Raw genomic sequence first — 23,526 nt, forward strand, 5'->3', positions numbered from 1 at the left:
ATTAAATTAATGATACAGGTTATTCATAATTGTTTTTCTTATTAAAAATTTAAGATTTTTGTACTTATCTGTCTATCTAAGAACCTGAAACAAAAATTATTTCTAAACATACAGGGGTATGAAAATGATGGAAATACTGCCTACATGAATCTAAAGAGTGACTTCAAACTGCACAACTCTAACTTTCTGAGAACAAAACAACTATTTGTAGAGTTAATACGCTTAGTACACGTTGGTTAAAATACTCCTTTTTTCTTTAATGCAATAGTTTAAATATTATTATGATAACCTTTTGTTTGAGAATTCAAATTAAGTTGGTATTTATACATACAGAAATAAACATACTTCTCATACAACTGTTCAAATTCATCTCCCCAACATTCATGAAGTCCTGGACACTCATGGGGGCACATTAAAGACCACATTCCATCATTCTCAACTCGAGACATAAACAAGTCTGGTATCCATAAAGCATAAAACAAGTCACGAGCTCGATGTTCCTCCTTACCAGTATTCTTTTTCAGATCCAGAAATTCAAAAATATCTGCATGCCATGGTTCCAAATAGATAGCAAATGCACCAGGTCTCTACAGGTTATGATGTATTTATCATCGAAAATGTAAGAGGTTAAACTGTAATTAAACAACTATACTAAGCATTAAATCTTATCTTTTGTTTTTCAAAATTTAAGGAATGTTTTCAGGTTTTTATACCACAAGTATTACACTTTATCTTCTCTGCTATCTCCAAGAGGATTATTTTGCCTGAAGGATAAACTCTGACAGAATTCAACTCACACAACTATTAACATGCAAAAATAAATTATTATTTGAACTCTTTTAAATCTTTAATTAACCATATAAATCACAGAACTTTCTAACCTTGTTTCCACCCTGGTCCACATAACGAGCTGTGTTATTGTACACTCTCAACATTGGAACCAATCCATTAGAAGTACCATTTGTCTGTAGAAAGATCAAGTTTTTTTTTTTTACATTTTCTGTAGTTTAAAATTTCCATATTTATAAGTGTTAACTTGCAACATGAGTTTGGTCAATAGTATTTGCTAATTTAACCCTAGTTGATACTTTCTGTAGCAGGGTTCAGTCATGAAGGATAGCTACTATATCACAGAGAAAATGGATTACATCTTATATTACATTGCATGTACAAGATTAATTTACAGGTATCTCATGGAGCAGATATGCCTTTGGATATCCATGTTTGGCCAACTACAGTTTTGTCATTTTCAGTCTTAAAATTAAAAGAATAAAGATAGAAGTCCTGTATATGATTTACTAGTAACTTGTTTTCTGGTTGTTTGTTTCCATTTTAATTAGTCAGTAAATAGTTCAGTTTATTGTAACACACACTGCATGAGCTAAGTTCTTTGTTGTTGATCAAGAAATGTTTTCTTGTTGCTATACCTTTTTGACAGTTCTCATTGGCTGTAATGTAGGTTGGCACTACTTCCATTTAATCAATGATTCTGCTGATGACAAAGTAAAAAAATATGTGGTAGGGATCAGTAATGGAAATCTTCCAAAGCATTTAACATGCAAATGTCAACATTGTGGAATATGCATCAAATACAGCCAGTGTGGTTGTTAATGTGATAGATTACCCCTGCAATAAAATTATATCAAAAGCATGGTAGGAACCAGCCAATGAATCCACTGATAATTCAAAAATGGACAGAGTAGTAAATCAAATTCCAACTATTTTGTGAAGGTATTTACTGTTGGTTGGGCATTACATCCACTACACAGTAAAATTTATGGCCAAAGGCATACAGATAAATTCAAGGATGTAATTCTAGAAATGTTCAAAAAATGGTCTTGAGAATAAGTGAAATGAAATGGGCCCCAGAAGAATACCTGAAGAACTACAATCTACACATCCTGATCAATCAATGCATGTATCACCTGACATGGAGTTTTGTCAGTGTATCACAGTCCTGACAGTGAAGAAAAAAATATGGTACCTTTGACATTACTTCTATGAGAGGAATACAGCAACCTTAAAGACACACTAATGTCCTCTGTGTATAATCAAACACTATTACATGTAAAAATGCAGTCTGTTATCTCAAGATGAAGCATAAAGATGATGACAATTTCCCAAGAGGTGACAGAAGTCATTTGTTCCTCAAATGCAGTCATAGCAAAAGAGGAATAAAAAAATTATCATTCCATAACTATTACCATGCCTATGTGTTACTGTGTTACACCATGCACATTCACTTGGAAATGAAATCCCACAACTTAAAAAAATATTTATCCAATTTTTGTAAGAAAAAAAAGTTGCTTAGTACAAGAAACCTCTGAATACGTTTTTTTTTTTAAGTTTCAAAATTGGAAATTTTTTTTTGCAATGAACAATGCCATAGTAAAATGACCCTCTTGGCCCTAACAATGCATGTTAATACTTTATTTACATTATTGATTTCTTTTCTTAAATTAAAATATAGTTTACCCTATTTTCAATTATTCACACTAGTACAGTCAATCTTTGTTCCAGTTCACTTTCTGTAAATAGTTTTTGTCCAATCTTCACAAACTGTCTAGTCTCCTTCACTCCAGCTATTCAAACAAACTAGGCATGAAAGCCTCTCATTCAATGATCAGGTAATTGTATGCTTGATTAATCTGAGCCTTTGAATATCACACTAGTAGTAGTTTTAATCCAAAGCAGGTTTACAAAACTAACTAAGCCCATTAACGACAAAAGGCCCAACTCCAAACACAAATACTAAATTTGTTTTTATGTATACTATTTATTGTTATATATAACTATAATACAAAATTTATCACAATACTTGGTATCTTAGAAACTGCACAGTGAGTGGTGTGATTGTAACTTGTGTGTTTTCATAAAGATGTTCCACTAGGATAAGTGGTTTTCACATACTCCAGAGCAGTCTTAGTACATATGTAAAGCAACATTAAAGCAGAAGTAAAAAACTAGTAGCTTATGCTAGTATGAATAAGTTACCTAAGTGTAATTATCTGATACAATAGGTAATCATTCTAGAGAAAAACAATTAAAAAAAACAATGGAAGAATGTCTAGATATTCATTTAAGAAAGTTCTAGTGATTTTGCACATGAAATATCAAACTGCAAGATAAAAACATTTTATTTTCATAAAAAAATCATCTTCCACTCAGATTGACCCACTAAAGCCTTCATAAATTTGTAGGAATTTTATTTAAAAATTTAATTTTTTTTTGTAGTACAACAGACTTTTCATGTTTACTAAATTCTTGACCAAAATCATAAAGGCACATTTGGTAAATTATTAATCATGGAAAACATTAATTCTCCAATATGGCACTGGTACTCAGCCAGTGAACTATTCCATACACATAGGATCAATGCTCAAATGTTTTTGTTGTTGTCTTTTCCCCTATGTACATCCATCAAGTAAAATATATTTCTGAACAACTCGTTCTTATTTCAATTAGGGGTTCAATTCCCTTTGGTGGACTAAGCAGATAGTCCAATGTGGCTTTGCGATAAGAAAACGCATACACATACACACTCATTTCAAAACCAAAAAAAACTTTTATAGATTATTAAGAAAATACATACTCCAGCAATATAGGTACCAGTAGCACGGATGCAGTGAATATTTACTCCAATTCCTCCTGCAGATTTAGAGATCAAGGCACACTGTTTTAGGGTATCATAAATGCCTTCAATACTGTCATCTTTCATGGTCAGGAGAAAACAACTGGTAGGAAAAGTATTTTTATAATAAATCAAAATACTTATCCTACTATGTCTGCTAAAAATTATACATTCAGTACAGTTTCACATATTAAGTACATTTAAATCAAAAGGTTATTGGAATGTCATCTTTCACTAAATTAATCTATAGTTCACAATAATCAACCATTATGTGGTATATTGATTTGTGGTTCAATACAACTTTCAAATTAAATTAATATTGCAAGTATTAACTTAAAACATCATTTGAAAAATTTCAGAAAGTTTCTTTATCACAGTTTACTCTTGTTATTGGAGGCTGCAAAACAAAAGTGTTTTGCATTCAAAGAAAATTAAAAAAATGTTCACCCAGAATCCATTTGTGGAATAATAAACATTCTTGCCAAATCACAATAAGACTCCAAACTACCTATCATTTCTACAATCTTTGCAAAGAACAAAACAGTAAAAATCTTACCTTGACAGCTGTGGTCTAGGTGTTCCTGCATTAAACAAAGTTGGTGAGGCATGGGTGAACCACTTCTCAGACATCAAATTGTAAGTTTCAATAACACTGTCAATGTCTTCTCCATGGATTCCTACAGCTACCCTCATCACCATGTGTTGTGGTCTTTCAACCACTACAAACAATTTAGCAGGTTATGAATTTCACACTTACACATTTTTGGACAATTTTAAAAATCTTTTCATACAGTAAACTTCAACCTGAATGCAACTTTAGATAATATTTTTTTCTCATTTCATTAGGTTCTGTTTTGTTGAGGTTGGTTGATTGAGTGTTTTATGGCACAAAGCAGCTAGGCTATCTGCACCAAACATCCAGTAAAAAGTTAAAATTAAAGACAATTTAGCAAAATTCATAAAAGGAAATTAAAGTAAAACAAAACAAAGTTTAAAAAAAACATAAATAGAATAAAACCAATGTTTACATCTAGTCTACAACATTAAGAGAAAAACTACAGTGATACAAGTTGTAAAGGATTTTCTGCAGCATAATTGTAATTATCATAACTCACCAGGAAGACTAACAGATAAGTACAAAAACCACCGTCAGTCACCTGTAGTTAGCCTTTCCAGTCCTGGTTCCGAGTTATTTGACATTATGACCATTTTCTAATTTCAAATCAAACTAGATGGACTTTGATTCTCAAAAGGGAAATCACATTAAAAAAGGTCCAATGTATAAATTAAAAAACTTAAATGGCATTAAAAAGATTAATGGCCTTTAAAAAACTAAAAACATTACCAAGGTGGACAGTATCACCATCATCAATGACTGTCTTACGTTATGGACAAACCTTGGGAGAGAACATGCTTAAAATGGTGCTGTCGTTGAGTTATCATGACAGCAAGAAAGTAAAATGTGGATTATTGTGACCTGAGTGTTACAAAGACTACACACTGGTGCATCAGTTCAGATAAAAGAAAATGATGAGTTAAAAAACTGTGACCAATGCATAGTCTTGTTAGAACAACTTCTTCCCGATCCCTATGGGAACAAGACGGCCAAAGTCCAACATAGGGTTTTATTTGGAAAAGCTTGTTTTCGTGTTGCTCACTCCAAGTTGACTGCCAGCTTGCACAAAGCTTGTTCCTGCAAATACCAACATGGCCAATTGAATAGGAGTAGATGTTAAAGAGAAATGGGCCAGTCAATTTTGAATATTGGCGAGTACAGAGTGTGAACTGGCGTGAAGCAATTCCAAGGCCAGTAGAGAACTATGCGAGTCAGTATAAATTGTGCATTTTGAGCACTGCTTAGCTTCTATGTGATCTAGAGCAAGAGAAATGGCATACAATTCAGCAGTGAACACAAAAGCTGCAGAGGAGATTCTGCACACAACCACCGAACCACAACAAACCATGGCAGAGCCCACACAGTCACCTAATTTTGAACCATATGTATAAATAGGAATTTAAGGGTGGTTCAAAAGATATTCAGAAAATATCAGATAATATTTTCAATCAGGATTGTATGCTTTTCTTAGATGACTTAAAGTCACATTTGGGGATTGTAATAAGATACAGTGGGATGGACTGACCAGTAAATGCAGCAATATTATCCAAGAACAGACCCAATTTATCCAACTGCACCTGGATATGAAGGCCAAAATGAGCAATGGCAGATGGTCTGTTCTGAAAAAGTATGGCCCACCGAGAAAGAAAAACACAACCCCAGGTGGAATGCTTTGGTAAGGAATGAAGTTTCGAAGCATATAGTAAAGACAGTTGCAAACAGGGGAGATACAAAAAGGTTCATGAGACTACGTACAAGCTCTGAACTGGGGAAGTGCAGAGCCGAAGTCCCTGATGATGAATGGGGCCCAGTATCTTTAAGGCCAAGGGTCTGACAGAGCCATAGACCAGTGATTCAGAGTCGAGTTTCAATTGAATAAGAGCACGATATATCTTCAGCACAGAACATCGATCGACTCCCCAAGTGGTGGAAGAGAGAACACAGAGGATGTTCAGTGCTCTTGTACATTTGACCCACAGCTGCTTGATGTGTGATATAAAGGTCAGCTTATGGTCAAAGATAAGTCCCAAGAACTTTGTCTGAGGGACCACAGGCAGCACAACTTCAATGATAGAGTTCAGGATCAGGATGAATACCCTGTTAGTGGTAAAAGTGCATGCAAATGGTTTTAGAGAGAGAGAGAAGTTAAAGCCGTTCACTGTGGTTCACTTTAGTGAACGATTGAGGGCAGTCTGTAGCTGCTACTCAATATACCTCATGTTCAACGGTTGACATGAGATGTAAAAGTCGTCAACATAGAGCCCATTTGCAATGGTGAGAGGGAGTTGTTCAGTGATGGCATTCATCTTTATACTGAAAAGTGTGACACTCAAAACACTGCCCTGAAGGACTCCAAGTTCCTGTAGAAAAGAACGGGATAGTGTCAAACTCATGCGGACTTGGAATCCCGTCCATTAAAAATTTTAAAAAAATGGGCAAATGGCCACATAACCCAAATATATGGAGGTCCTGCAAAATGCCATACCTCCATGTTGTATCATAAGCCTTCTTAATGTCAAAAAACATTGATACAAGATGTTATCATTTGAGAAAGGCTTCTCTGATTAACGTTTTATGTCAAATCAGGTGGTCCGCAGTAGAGTGCTGTCATTGGAACCCACACTAGGTGGGCAAGAGAAGGTTGTTTGATTCGAGGAACCAAATAAGACGAGCATTAACCATTCTCTATACAGTCTGACAGAGACAGCTTGTCAAAGCAATTGAACAGTAGTTTGAAGGAATCTTGGGATCCTTCCCAGGCTCAGAGAAAGGTAGGGTAATAGCCTGGCACCAGGCATCAGGAAAAACATTCCCCTACTACCTCCAGTTAAAAACAATCAAAAGATCAGCAAGAGAAGCTGGAGATAGATGGTGCAGCATTTTATAGTGTACATCATCATGCCCAACTGGTGTATTGCCAGATCAATGAAAGGCCAGTTTGAGTTCCACCAGTGTAAAGGTACAATTATAGTCATAGAGACAATCAGCTCGAAAGGAAAGAGGTGATTAGTCTGCCAAAGTCTTGATGGTTAAGAAGGGGGAGAAAGAAGCAAAGTGCTAGATACCTGGCAAAAGCTTTCACCTAGAGTATTGGCAATACTCTGGGTATCAGCTACTTCCTGGTAAGATTGAGAGGGGGACAGAATTATTTTGTCCACTGACCTTTCGAATCTTGTCCCATGTTACTCTGGAATTGGTGGTAGAAGATATGATATTGATGTCATCCAGATTAGAACGTAAACCTTGATAGTTCCGTTGAATCAAGGTGGCCATTTTTATTTACGTGTAGGCAAATTGGGTGGAGAACCCTTCTGTTTACAACCATGTCTGTTTTCTTTACTATCATTATTTGAGGTATATTGACCTCCATGGATCCTGCCCTGGGTTGAATGGGCAGGTATTTGTTGTTGGAAGAGGATTCCAGTGACTGAAGATGTGAACAAATGATTGTTTTGCATCTTAGGGTGGGAGAAAATGTATCCAAGAAAATGCCTGTACCTAGAACCAAAGGAAGTGGATCTTGGGATTTGTTGGAATGTATATAAGGGACAGAGATGGGTATTGAAGTTGATTCATCAACTTCTTTAACCATGGAGGTCCAAAGACTTATTTGGTTTGAGAATGATTCTTTTGAAGGCACAGAGAGATCTGTCTGCACTCCTATTGTAGTTGTGAAACGAAGTGCAGCAGCATATGTCAGAGATGAGGTGGTGAACAGCAACTTTCAAGCCTCAGGATAAGTAATGTTATGAACCGTTTTCAAATGCTGCACCTTTTTTTTCTTCCAACCATTTAGGGCAAGAACAAAAGAAGGACGGGTAAGAGCCATTGCAACTGACACAACAAAGGTCCATTTCACACTCAAAGACATTGTGGTCCTTGCCACCGCAACGAGCACACATCAAGGAACCAAGACACGACTTCTTCGAGTGACCGAACTGCTGACACTGGAAAGATAGGAGAGTTTAGAATGTATGGCCTTACCCTGCTGGTTGGCATCGCAATTCCATCTTTGAGAGTGGAGATATGCCTCACTGCAGAAACTCCTTGACTGGAGAAACCAGCAAGAATCTCTGATTCAGAGATGTTCTTCAAATCCCCTCTCAACAATATGTCGTGACAAATTCAAAGTAACATGAGGCATAACCTCAACAGGTATATCCCCAATTGACATTTGCCTTAAAGGTTTGTCTGAAAGTGAATGCAATATAAGAAAATGAGGTATAACAAGTGGTACAGATGGTGAGGACTATTGCTCAGAATCATCAAGATGTGGTTGTTTACCTATAGGCTGTTTTTCACTATTTTATTAAGATCCTTAATTGGAGTATCCATAATAAAGAAAGGAAAATTTTGGTGCTCACTAACCCCACCCACCATGGAGCCCTACAATGTCAAACAAGGACACTGCAGCAATGCCAGGGTTTCATGAGCGCTATACCCAAACATCAGCATCAGATATAATGTCCACAACACCTGTTGAGAACATCCAATACTGGTACTTGGTTGACCCTAGCCCAAGTGGACCAGCTGATTGACCCAAGGGGGCCCACCACAAGGCTGCCTGTCTACAGGAGTTCAAGGCCGAAGTGGTGTGTTAGGGTTGGACCCCTCAACCACCAAGATCCTCTCCTCCCCTTCACGGGTTGCCACACACGGCAAACACGTGGGTGGATGTTTAGATCCCAGAGGAGGTAAACTAAAAGAACAGAACCTTCCTTGGGAGGTCCCCTCACCATGTACAGAAATCCACACCAAGGGGTGTTGTTGAGATTAGCCAATTTTGTGAATAGGATTTTTTTTACTAATTTTTTTTTATGCTACATAAAATTAAAGTTCATTTTGTTGAAAGTTATTACCCCCCCCTCCCCAATAAATTTATTATTGACAAAAGGGCATTATGGCAAACTTTATAAATAACATACAAATTTCAAAAGATAAATATAGCTCAAAGAATTCTTGCTGTAGTTAAATCCATGGTGTCCCATTTTCAGTAACCTAATTCTTTTCAATGTAAATGACAAGTGTACTATCAAGCTCTTATCAAGGATACATGAAAGACTACTCCAAATAAATTAAAGTTATAAAAAGTCCCTCAAAACATTTACCCAGTTTATTTTTATTGTAGTTTTTAAGAAAATAGCAAATATTCTGTAATGAAATTTACCCTTTTACTTTTCTTAAATCTCAAATTTATTCTAAGTACTTTAATTTTATGAAAATTTAAAAGTATTTTCATACAGTACCTTAGATTATACTTCATATCACATTTTATCTCACCTTTTCCATCAATCTTTAACAAATAAGATCTCTCCAAAGTCTGCAAGCAAAAAAATATCTGAAAATCAGACCTAACTATCTCTAGATAGAGATGTCTGTTTGTAAATTACTAATATTACATTCAAGACGAATATTTTACAAAACAAGAAGTTAACCTTTATGCACAGGGTGACATATTTAACATCATATTATCTGGAAATGAGGATTTATGCAACAATATTTACAGTAACTTTGAGATATCTTCATAAAACCTGGTAATATTTTGTTAAAGATATCTAGTACATAAAAATGACATTTTTATGACATATTTCTAATAAATAAATATTTATCTAAAGTAGTCATATGCACTCAAAATCTGAATATTTCAAGAGCAAGGTGATTTTCAGTTTATTGTATAAAAACTTTTTCTCATCTTGTAGTTTTCATGTTTCATTTACATCATCTCTAGACCCTCCTAAATAAATATCAAAAGCTTTTCCCTTAGGTAAATATAAATATTTTTTTCATTTTCTTTACCATGTCCCTAACTAGTTCTTATTATCCACATACAATGTAATTATTAAAATTAGGAAGTAAAAAAAAAGTACATTCCCTTTAATTTGTAGACTATTTTTAAATAACTTTTTTGGTTATATATATTTGTAAATTCAGGTCTTTCCCTTCCAATTCGGTTAATTTTAAAATGTTTTATATTCCCTTTTTCCATCCTTTAACTTTTATTATTTATCTTAACATCAGTCAACAGTGCCTTCGAGGAGAGATGTGCAACCCTATAACAAAATTTTGTGCACTGAGTAATATTGTGAGCTTTGAGAACTGATGCAAAGTAGAATTAAAATTTAAAATATTTAAGTCTTTCAATTATGCAGATTATGACACAAATATATAATTAAGTAAATATAAAACTAAGACCTCAATAAAATTCAACCCTATTGACATGGATCAAAGACCACATGGCATTTGTTGACTCGCATTCAAAATTTTATTGAGCCACTATTTTACAATTTTATTCTATTATTCAGTAAGTTTGATATAAATTTGCAGATTAAATTCATATTTTAGTATTATACATTAGTTAATTTCTTAAAAGTAAGTATTAAAAAGGGCTTAAATATCCATTTCTGTGTGTGTCACATGGTATTTTGAATACATAGTTTCATATGAATTAGAAACTCAAATTATCAATATTGACAAGCTGGAGTACAAGTTAAGAACCTCCTATCTTTAATATTTGCTGAGATATTACTAGTTATTGAATCAAATGCAGTGGCCCCACCTACATCTTTCCATTTTTTGGAAAGTCTTGCTTATACACACCTTTTGTCTATGATGTGTGAATAACCAATCAAAAGCTCACAATGTCCTTCTTGTGGCTTTCTTTGCCTCTATGAAGTATTCAGGAGCAAACTCATTCTTTTGAAAGTAGATTTCAAGCAGTAAGGTAAGACTTTAAATTGAAATTTCATTTTTTAAGACCCAAATACAGCTTAGTTACTATTCTTGATAATTTATAATGGAATTCCAAAGTGTTGATATACTAATTTATGAAATTTGATTATATTACAATGTATCTAGAAAACCTTATAAAATTATTTTGCTTCACATAATTCAGGTGCTGAACTTGATAAGGCTTGGCAACCTATTACTTGTTTCAACTGCATACACCCAGAGAACTTTGAAATGCATGTATCAATAAGTTATGTAAACATCTTGCATCTAAATGTAACAAGATACAAAGAATAAAATTAACAGGTTCAAATAAGTAAAAACAAAACAAAAACAACAACAAAAAAAAAACCATTCTTTAAGTATTCAGGAATTTCTCTTTCCAAAATATGTACAAGGAGAATAACTGAATTGTACAAATACTATAGATACTTGCACAAATTACACTTTAAAGTTAAATACACACACACACACACTAAATGGCTTAAAAGTTAGACTTAAGTTCTTTATTTTGACAGCAATTATAACATTCATGTTCAACCTCCAAGGATCAGTATCTTTGCCAAAAGTTACAACTGTAGTATAAAAGTAACTAGAAATTTACAATATTCAAGAAGAGAATTTCTTGGCCAATCAAATTTAGAAAAGTACTATTAGAGAAACAGTTAAACAATGACTTTTACCTTGAATCCAAAATAGTTGTAATTAAAATCTCGATCATAGATTATGGCAGAATTCAGTCTCTGAAAACAAGTTAAAAACACTGTAATGGATCACTATACTGCCTGGGAAAAAAGGCATAGAATACTCATATTTAGTATTTAGTTGAAACAAGTGTAACAGTTTATTTTATTACAATAACTTTGATGTATAGATGAAAACACTACAGACATGAAACTATTGTATTTCACACTTCTAGTTAACTTTAAAAAAAAATTAAAAAAAATCTTACAACAAATTACAAACTGCCATAAAGGGTAAAGCACAGTAATATTTAAGTTCTATAAATTATGTATTTTCTTTGTTCAGCAACATTTTAATCTATCATTAGTCAGATGAGTTTTTAAGCACTTGTAATGCCTTTATTTAGAAGACTATCATGAAATATTTTCATGCCATTCAAATTTCACCAACTCAACCTTCTATGTATTAGAAAAAAAACAATGAAATAAAAACACTGTTAACCCATAAACACTTGCTTCACCAAAACAAGTTTGTGCTGTTTTCAGGGTAATAAACAGCTTTACATTTATATCCACTTACTATGGTGCTCTTCACTGATTATTCTATTTGGTGGTCCACAAATCATCAATGTTCTATTTTCATGTTACATAATGTTTTATTCATTAAGATAAATTTTCTTCTTGTCAACCAACAACAAAAATGGTTTGGTACATTGCACCTAAAACTTACAGAATACTAAGTAAGGTACTGTGAAAATCATGGGGTATCTAAAAGTTAATGTGTTTTCTATGATTTACATAAAATACAAATATCAAAATTCTATTTTAAACAAACAATGTTATCATTATCCCTTGGAATTAGCTTTCTTATAAATATCTGGTGTCCCTTTAACTCCTTACAATGACCCAATTAACTTGGTTATATTTAAAATTAGAATTAAAATTTACATTATAGAGTTATATTATCTAATTTTTAATTATTTTATTTAAAAAAAACTTAAAAGAAAAATGATCAAAGTTTTTTTTATTCTCTCGTGATCTGCAAGTTCATAAAAGGTTAAATTTGTCTTTGTAGTTTGAAAAGTTCTTGACTCATGCTAATCATTCACACATATAGAAGTCTAAGTTAATTTCTCTGTTTACACATTTCTTTATTTCTTCCAGATTTCATAGGACACATTCAGAGGAAGGAGAAATACATTTCTATGAACTCTTGAAAGACGCTACACCAACTTCCTACCACTATGTTGTGATTTCTCAGCCAGTATTACTCACTTTAGCTTGATTTTCATAACCAAAAGAAAGAGGGCTTTTTCAAGTACATCCTTAACTTTTATTTTAAAAATTGGTAAAAAGTATTACATATAGAAATAGTCAAATTGCTCTTAGCACTGCTAATGCTCTGTCCCTGAAAATTTAGCATTATTTCTCACCTGGAAATATTGTAGTTAAATACAGTTACATAGTGTTTAAGTTTTAATTTTATATTTTACTTAATTGTTATTTAAGATACATATTTGAAAGGTTTAATAATTTTCTATATGTAAGCCAATGCCTACTTGACCCACAAGAGCTAGTGTAACACAAGAACATCACATCTCACTGAGAGCTGAAGTCTTTTTGCCTATCATATGGAAATATTGGCTGTAGAGACCATTGACGTGTGTTTTGATATAAAAGTGCTAAACAGCAGAAAAAAAATTGTAAATTATGAATGGAAATGTTAAGACTCAAAAAAAAAGTTTATGATTATTTCATCAAATATAAAAGGTATTTACATTTTCCTATGTCTCAATTTTAATCATTTCATTGTAACATATTACAGTCTATAAAGTATGAGTTGACAATAATGGTTTCCATAAGTATATCATAAAGAAAGTGAAAATTATATATAAATATTGAACTTAATTTAAAAAAAAACTTGTGTTACTCAATTTGGAGGTTCTAAGGGTTATGCAAATAAAATTAAAAACCTATAAATTGAAAAAAAAACTATGCATTAATCCTCTTACCACAGGCATCCATTTCTGTGCAGGTCACAAAGTGTTTGGTAAGTTATATTAAAAATTTAATTAAATTTTTTATTTATGTTATACCAATTAGAACAGCATGAAAGTCACAGTTAATAATTCATATTTTCACGGTATACAAGTTTGAAGTTCTTAACTTTATAGGATAATATCAAAAAAATATATATTTCCCTTAGTATTAGAATTGTGAAGTTTTTTCTAGGCATCCTTGTTATCTAATTTATTCACCATCCCTCCAATATGCATGAAATTTAACATAAATTACTTTCAGTAATATTATCATCTCTTAGACAAAGCATACTTTTTATAACCTTTATTACTGTTTAGTCATAGCCAACAAATAGAAAATCAGATCCCTCTTGCCACAACTATCTGTCACAGGATTTCAATAGTTTTAGTTCTAAGTTTAATACTATATTATTTATAACCAATGTTTTAATCTAGCATATGACATTATGCTGTTTTCTTTACAGATAATTATTAAATTCTCTTTCAGTACAAGAATTTTTTCCCCACAAGAAATGTATCAACTAGCTTGGATGAATTTTGTAACAAATGTTGTCACACTGTTAGAAAGCTAGAAAAATTGTGATAGTTATGGAACATTGCTTGTTTTTTGGATGTTACTTAAAAAAGAGAGATCTACATAAGTACTTTGTTTATGGTTTTCCTCATGTATTCTTTTATATATCATTATAAAGTTAACTAAAATGTAAATATTAAAACAATTTTAGATTAGTTAAAATAAATTTTCATGAGGCACTTAACTAGTTTGTAGGTAATGTAATTTTATAGCATAATACAAACCAGACAGTCCCCAGGTGATTTTCAACCTATAATGGTGCCAAATAGTGGTTTAAAAGGCAATAAAACAATAAAATAAGTAGAAAGATATGTATATTATAATGCATTTATATCTACTTAGGATAAACAAATGCAGTATTATGTCACAATTTGAAGCAATTCTCAAGAGAAAAAAATGGTAATTTAATTTATTGTTTTTTTATGATGAGATCAAACAAATACACCAATCTCTTGTATAGAGAAAGCCTTAGAGAAAATAGCAGATAAAAATAAGTTTTACTAACAAAAAGGTTTTAATGATTATGCAAATGAAATTCGAGATTTTTTAGATGAATAAAAGAATTTATGATCTTAATATGAAAATCAATTTGTACTAGAATTAGTCCAAACAGACTTGTACATTTGAGGACAAATCTAATTTTAGTTTATTAAAATTGCTTCAATAAAATAAAATTGATATTTTTTAGTGTAAAAGACTTGTAATATTTACTGGAAGTCTAACAAATTTTGTTATAAAAACATACATTAAAAGTAGTATTATCAAATTTATAAAATGTGTACAAAGTGTCATGTGGTTGCTCATTTGAACCAAGCCTTTGTAGAGGGTTAAGTTTAAAGTACGATGTAAAACAGAAATTACCAGCCAATAATAGACGAACATTAGATGACTAAGATGTATACACTCAATGCTTTTTATATTATACAATCCCCATCTTTAGAAAGTCTGCTTTTCTATTGGTAATATTTTTATACACACTTAATGTGAGTTATGTCTTGGTCTAGATATATACTTGTCTATTATGCAAAATATATTGGGAATTTAGTTACACAAAAATTATACATGTTTTCTATATTCTCAAACTAATTTCCATGACAATTTCCAGCTGTAGCCATCTCAAACAAATGCAATCAAATAATCATCAGATATAGTAAATCATCATAAATCATGTTATCTAGCTACTAGCTATGTTCATTATTATAAAGCTACCTACAACATCAAGTAATTCTCTGTCCATAGTTGAGCATAACAAAAAAGTCAGCAAATAAGAAAAGAAAAAACCCTACAAATTTTGACTTCATCAAATATGTAACAGCAGCATGGGGTTAAAAAGATAGGTTTATAGTTTGAGTAAAAATGCCTACAGTATCTTCAGCCTTGTTTTCTTACTCTTTTTATTATCACTATTTGCAGGTTCTTAAAATTGATTTTTTTTTTACCTTAAAACAAAGAAAACTGCTTCTGAGTTGTAGTACTAAGGTTAATTAATAGATACACAAATTATTCATAAAGATACTTACTTCAGCATGTTTCTTAACAACTTTATAAGTTTCATTTGATATCATTGGACAGGGTTTGTTGGTTTTTGCATTCACCATATTGTAAAGGGCATCCATTACCTCTGTAACAGATAAAAGTAACTTTAAAATAAAGTAAACCAAACTATTTAAAACAAGAAATAAAATAAATCTAACTATACAAAAGAATGTAGAAACTATTGTTATCTATACTTTTTTAGAACTGACAGTTGTGTGAAATTCATATCTATTTCCCAGGACAATAAGCATAAGTGTTACACTTCACCCATTGGTCAGATATTCAGTCTTCACATTGTTCATTCTCTTACTAGAAAAATATTCTATGTATATTTTTAAACAGCCAAGCAAATTCTTAAAATTTTGAACTACACAGTCTAACACAAACACATTTAAAAAGGTGCATTTCAAAACCTCAAACTGAAACTATAAATATTCTGTATGCTTTGAGTAAAATCCTAATGATTAAACATAAAAAACATGACAAAATATATATACGTGAAGTGTTTAGATAAAAAACAGTATATACCATTTGAGCTACCAGTACCATTACACGGATTACATGTACTATTAAATGAAAGTAGAATCCCAAAAGTTGTATTTACTTTTCTGTGTTTGATTTGATGGTATAGGAAAGGAGCAAGAAAATTATTTTAGCATTTTATATCTTGGAGACAAATTTAGAAACTTTTACTTCACTGACAAATTCAATAGGTGTCCATAAAAAATGAGATTTTCTTATACATCATAATATAACAGGAGATTAATCTGTATATAATTATAATTAACTTTCTGGCTCTGAATGGTTTTGACAATTCAACTTTGAACCAAATCCAAAAAATTAAGTTTAACACAAAACCTACCACTAAATGTCTTTTTTGTTTCTTTGTGTAAGTTGGAAACAGCAATACGAGCAGCAAGGAGGGCATAATCTGGATGTTTAGTTGTCATGGTTGCTGCAGTTTCTGCTGCTAAGTTGTCAAGTTCAACTGTTGTTACACCAGGATATAAGCCATTGATGACCTTCAAAGTAATAACTGGCTAAAAAAAACAAAAGAAAACACATTAGTAGAATAGTAAGTGAATAACAAAATTAATATTCCAAAAATTTAATTTAATTTTCTCAGTAAAAGTTTGATTCCAGATATTAACTGAGTAAAAAAGTTTGAATTAAATTCCATTTATCTGAAGTATTACAAGAAATACAAGATACACACTTGAACTTTCATGCATCCTCATTTAAACTGTTATCTCCAAGATGAATGGCTGCAATCTAAATTGGATACTGAAGTTCACATCATCTGCCTAATTGATACTAAAATTCAGTCTGAGATTTTGATGAGATTAACTTAGAACATTGTGTTACTTTAGTTTCAAAAATGATGAATTTAAGAAAGATTAGAAAAGTAAAACAACTTTATCAACTGATGCTTTTGATAATGAAATAACACTGGCACAGCACAGGATGTGAATAGTTATTATCCATAAAAACTGTGTAATGACTGATGTGATAAGTTTACGTGCCTTAAATCACATTATCTGTCTATACAGACTCATTTTACAACCTTCTGGAGCCTTGATATCATCATCTGTATTTTTTCTCTATAATGTGCAAGTTCTTCCCGCTGCCATAATGGTGGTCACCAACATGATTTGGTCTGATCCAACTTCCAATATTTGGTGACTTCTTGCATAAAACCATTTGATGTATAGATTTGAAACTGTAAAATCTTATACTTATATTTGTCACAGCACCAAAATTTATTATTCTAAAACCTGTAATTCTGAGGGTAATTAACCTGACCTGGAGAAACTCAATGTGAATATCAAGAAAAAAAACTGAATACATAATATATAGAAACATAATAAGCAAATGCTATAGAAAATTTCTTTTCATATTTTTGGGCTGTGGTAAGAAACATCTTGTATTTGTCTGAGTATGCTGAACTCACAAAAGGAATTGATTACAAAATATGGATAAAAACAGAATAGGTATTTTTATCACACATATTTCACATAGATCTTAATTTAAAAAAATGCAAAACTTTTGTTGAATGACTCAAAGCACCTTTGATTTGTAAATAGCATATTCAACACAAAGAAAACTTAAACCTGACAACAATATAGCATTTTTTAAAAGTAAATTCAACAAATTTTGCACCTTTATCTTTATATTACATAAATAAACAAGGAAGAATATAAGGTAAGTGTGGTAAAATCTGCGACCAACTAAATCTGAAAAATTTAATTAAGTGAGCATAAGTTAATTGTCTAGGCCTTAGAAGCTACTATTTGGACACTAGAGTAATTTTTCCAAATTCCAAATTAATACTCATTAAATATAAATTAACAAATGTACAAAAATTTATAAAACATTAAAAGTTCTTATGGCAATAATGGTACTAAAATAAGTAACAAAATCAGCCAAATTATTACTCATTAGTTTACCCACATCTTTTTTAAATGCAACATGTTATTTTATTAGCACAAAATAAATTCTACAGGCAAATCTTACAGGGTCAACAAAATCCATGTTGAGTCCATAGCACAGTTTCTGGATTCTTGAGGTGATCTTATCAAACATAACCTTTTCCTTACGACCATCTATTATGAAATAAATGTCACTGGTTAAATTAATATTTCACTTTAAAGTAGTGAGTTTCAGAAACTTGTCAACTCCATCAATAACAAACTTTAGTATACTGTACTCTTATAAAATTGTTTAGAAAATATAACCATTTATAAAATAATCAAGTAGGCTGGAATTCTTAACTCAGTGTTCAATCACAGTTGAAATATCCTTCATGTTTGTAATTTTCATTCTTCATACTATGTATGGAATTCCAAATTCCCACTGACTACATGCTTATTTTATGACAACTTACATTATAACAGCTTATGCAAATTAGATTATAATTTTTAAAACCTGAAATACATAGGAGTAAAAATATGATGGTAGCTTGGAAGAATGAGTATGTAAAATGGTGTCTACTGACTCACATTCTCATAAATTTTGGCTAACAAGTGACGACCTGCTCTCAGTTTATTTGGCATCCATATCTAAAAATAAAGGATTCAAATCTATTCAAACATCAATCATAAGGGTGCCCTAAGCTGGGATGTTTGAAACCTAAAATATAAATATAAAATTGTTTTACTTCAATGAGGTAATTACTTCCCTTCCCCCAATTGCAAGAAAAATAGCACAAGTGTCACATACAATAAAGAATGACCATGAAGAGGGTGGAATCTCTAAAATTCATAATAACTGTATGAAATTTTTTCTTGGCAAAATTAAACAAACTCTTATGGTGATCATGAACTTAATTACTGCTTCAAGAATTAAAGTAGCATTTAGAACAAATCCAGAGCACAAAGTTTTTATTAGAGTACCTCGTTTTTTTTCTCCCCTATTTTATTCGTGTGTAAGGCTGTATTAAATAGAATTTGAATCTAGAACAGTTCTGGATTCTTGGAAGTCCAGAATTACTTTCACATACTTTGAGTCCTAAATTAAACTTTGTTTCTAGGATTTTAATAGCAGATTCAGTAATTCATGTTTTTTCATGAATGAAGTGCTGAAGTTACACAATATATTACTTATTTTTCAACACTTTGTTTTCCTTCTTTTCTTCAATTCAACCAGTAAGCACACATGGGACCAAAGGCAGTTAGTTCAGGCAAAACTATCAATTGTCACATTTTGCTCATTGTTAAGAAAGTAAATAGGTATATTTCTTAGTACAAACAATAGTGAGGTTAGGTTAGGCTTATCTGGCTCCTAAATCTTAAAATGATTGTTGAAGACTGCAATAATATGAACTTAGAATGTAGAGATATAGATATACTATACTGAATATAGTATTCAGCTCATCCGTATCACAAGTTTCACATTTAAATAAAATAATTTTAAGAAACTGTCAGACCGTCAGCAAAATACTTCCATCATATAAGCATTTCCCATTAAATACATTTAAATGGCTTGCAGCTAGTACTTTAATGATAGAATTAGACCCAAACTGGTAACATATTGGCATGGAGAGTACTTGAAACATATATCAATAATTCCAAAACTCTTGTAGTCTGAAGTTCTTTTGATGTGAATAAAAAGTCTGAGACCCTCTTCTAACCCATAACTTTAGCATGGTGATTGAAAAAGTGCCAAGTAAACATCTCTTTCAACATACTCTATCATTTAATTAATTCAATATAATTATTATTGGCTTAGTGTTTATTTAAAATTAAAATTAGTTCAACATCTTTGTTTTCAGCTCATTTTTTGTCAGCTCCCCCAAAAATGCTTTACCCCCCACTTTTAAAAAGACTGATATAGATGAAGTGGTAGTATAGAGTAAACATTATTTACATGTAGCTATCAGTTGGAACTGATTCCAAAATATATAATACTATTACCAATAATGCTAAATATAAACAGTGCAATTCCCAGTTTATTTCAGAAACCACTGCAAGTAATTGTGGGCAACCTGATGTTAAGAGTATCCTTTCAGAAAGAGATAAAAAACATTGTGATTATAAACACTGGAAGGGTCCCCAGATATTATTCTAAAGCACTGAAGATTTCTTAGTCTTTCACTCAAATAAGACAGTTTCAACAAGGGCAACCTCTGTTTTAGGAAGATTTCAACATGCTTATATTATATACACAACACTTAAGTTCATATCATTAATAAATATCCCCATTCCTTATTTACTAAAACTGATTACAATAACAAAGATCAACTCAGTTCAAAATTAAACATTATTTGGTAATTATTCCACCAAAAATGGTACCTTCATGGAAGTCATTTTATTAGTACATCATGCTTTCACTGCAGTTTGAAATATTCTAAAATTAGAAGGTAAAAATTAAATTTTTTTACTATATATAGGCCTTAAACAAGAAAAGTGAACAACATACTACCTTCAATCAGCCATGTTTATGTAATTTACTGATCACATGTATGTTGTTATATTGCATTTGGTATACAAATAGGTGAAATGATTAACATTTAGCAATAAGTCTTGTCAATGAAAAACTGCTGATAAAATGAAACAAAAAGACTGTTTAAATATTTTAACAGAGTTTGATAAAATGAAAAGTGTGCAGCTGATCAAGCTAAATAGACATTAACACAGAATACCAAAGTTAATATAAAGTGCATTGACTAAGTTCTAAGTTAAGCTGAATTAGGCCTACATTAGACACGAACATAAGGCCCAAGATAAAGTTATGTTAGTGTATACATTGAACTTTTGTAATAGTACCACTACTAGTTAGTACCAACTGTTATTAATAGTAGTAAAAATTGTAACTCGCAAAATGGGTTTACTTGTGGAAAACCTTGCTTTATTTAATATTTGATACTCTTTGAGGATGTCACTAGTTATGCACACGAGGGTAAGGGGATAGGTTTTGTGTATCTTGATTTTCACAAAGCATTTCACAAGATGCAAAATAAAAGGTTTATCAAATAGTTATCTCTAAAGGTATAAGGGATAATGTTATTTGTTGGATAGAAAAGGGTTGGATGGCAGAAATCAGAGTTGTTTACATGGAATTTAGCCAAAATGAATTAATGTCACAAACAAGGTACCCCAGGCCCTTTGCAATTCACATCAGTGACACAGATTAAGTTACTTAAACTTTCTTATTACATTAAGGTCTTGCAAGTTGGATGCTGTTTTTTGTGAAAGGATACAGATCATTTAGTGAGTTGTGCAAATACATCAAAAATGACTTTTAATTATAATAAATGCAAAGTAATGCACATGAGATATTATAATTTGTATAATGAGTATAGTTGTAATGGGAGTAGCTTTAACTGTGTTACAGAAGAAAAAATCTTGGTGTTCTGGTTGATCATTCTCTTAAAGCCTCCAAACAATGTGCCATTGTTCGTGGTAGGACAAATATAACTTTGAGAGGTAGCTGAACAAAATAAAAAAGGTTATATTATCTGTACAAGTCACAAGTTATGCCTTATTTGGAATATTTTTCAGTCCTAGGCTCTTTATTTTAGGAAAAATTTTAAATTTTTAGAAAGAGTTCAAAAGAGGGCAACAAGGATGAAACTTAAAATGAAAAAGGCTATTATACAAGAACAAGTTAAAGTTCAAGAAATAGTATTTTTCACAAAAAAAGGAGTTAAGAGGTAATCTTGCTGAGATGTTTAATATTGTCAAGGAAATAGATAGTATTGATGCAAGATCGTGTTTTATACTTAATGGTGACAGTGACAAATTTAGGGGATATAGATATAAATGCTGGCATGGTAGGAGTCATTTTCAGCTGAAGCAATAATTTTTTAAAAATGGTAGTTCATCTGTACAATACGATGCCTTTACATGTGGTGAAAGCAGGGAGCTTAAGACAAACCTTGACAGCATTAAATTTCCAAGGGCTGGCTTCAAGTTTGGTTTTTAACACTTTAGCGGAAAAAACAGTGTAAATTAACCAACGCTAAAGAATAGATTCTTCCAGCTCTCTCTCTTTTTATATATTACAAAGAATACAACTATACACTTTGTAAGTTCTAAATTGATGTTACCGAGTGTTTAACTGGAATTCAGAGTACAATTTAACGTTACACAAATTAGGAGCTCAATAAAATTAAGTTTAAATTTTGTTAAAGGGTTTATTGCTAGTTGTTTCATTTTCAGACTACCTCTATTAAAATTACATTTACTGTTGAAACAACAAGTCTTTTAGTTTTAATTTATAAATTTACTAAGATAGAAATTAGAAGAATCATAACTTGTACCACATAACTAAATTTTTGAATTAAGTAACTTAAAAAGTGATACACTCATTTTTGGCACCCCATTAATATCAACTATAATTTGTAAATAAAATTGATGTATAAAAAATTACCTCTTTTGTATACAAACATTTTTCTATGTACCAAATATATTACGATAATATCAGAAAACAAAAACGTCAGGAAAAACCGGAAACTGTTAAACTTCTGCTAATTATATCGGATATCAGAACTGTGATAAAGAATTAACAAAATTTAGCAAGCAAGTATCCTTTCCCAAATTCACAGTGTCATATTCTCAAGAATAAACTCAGTTTGCTTGGCGGGTTGTTTTTTCCCGCCAATAGAGACCGATTAAGTCAGCGAAAAAATACATCTGAAACTATCAATAAAATTTAGCTTCACGGAATAAAAAAAGCAATATATTTTGATTAAAAACTAGTATAATCAAGTTATATCATAAATCAAGCCATGTTATTTTTAATTAAAAAAATAAAGTGATTTAGTCATATTATTCAACAAATGTTAAATAAACTATAATTTTTAATATGCTTTATCATCTAATGTTGCTCGGTCGCAAGGCGTGCGACTCGTAATCCGAGGGTCGCGGGTTCGCGCCCGCGTCGCGCTAAACATGCTCGCCCTCCCAGCCGTGGGGGTGTATAATGTGACGGTCAATCCCACTATTCGTTGGTAAAGAGTAGCCCAAGAGTTGGCGGTGGGTGGTGATGACTAGCTGCCTTCCCTCTAGTCTTACACTGCTAAATTAGGGACGGCTAGCACAGATAGCCCTCGAGTAGCTTTGTGCGAAATTTCCAAACAAACAAACAAACAAAATGCTCTTAAGTAAATATTATACCAATCTAAAGTTATAACAAACACAATATGTATATAAATAATTTAATTTTTAATACGACTTAAAAATCAGTTGTGAAAGCAATGACAATCACCTTATTTCAGAATT

At 31.7% G+C, this 23,526-nt stretch overlaps 1 protein-coding gene across 1 annotated transcript in view; it reads right to left on the reverse strand.

Moving 5' to 3' along the window:
• RnrL (Ribonucleoside diphosphate reductase large subunit) overlaps positions 1-22,924 on the reverse strand; it is a 33,791-nt gene extending 10,867 nt beyond the window's left edge. The window contains exons 1-10 of the mRNA XM_076511951.1: positions 22,676-22,924; positions 18,320-18,408; positions 16,668-16,845; positions 15,790-15,890; positions 11,657-11,716; positions 9,528-9,567; positions 4,188-4,350; positions 3,593-3,734; positions 882-965; positions 346-587 (exon numbers count right to left, since the gene is read on the reverse strand). Coding sequence (XP_076368066.1) covers positions 346-587; positions 882-965; positions 3,593-3,734; positions 4,188-4,350; positions 9,528-9,567; positions 11,657-11,716; positions 15,790-15,890; positions 16,668-16,845; positions 18,320-18,408; positions 22,676-22,694 — 1,118 coding nt within the window. The 5' untranslated portion in view covers positions 22,695-22,924. The remainder of the gene's footprint in view (positions 1-345; positions 588-881; positions 966-3,592; positions 3,735-4,187; positions 4,351-9,527; positions 9,568-11,656; positions 11,717-15,789; positions 15,891-16,667; positions 16,846-18,319; positions 18,409-22,675) is intronic.
• Between the last annotated feature and the right edge of the window lie 602 nt (positions 22,925-23,526).

Source organism: Tachypleus tridentatus, chromosome 1 (genome assembly GCF_004210375.1).
Source record: "Tachypleus tridentatus isolate NWPU-2018 chromosome 1, ASM421037v1, whole genome shotgun sequence".
In the NCBI taxonomy this organism is placed as follows: Eukaryota; Metazoa; Arthropoda; class Merostomata; order Xiphosura; family Limulidae; genus Tachypleus; species Tachypleus tridentatus.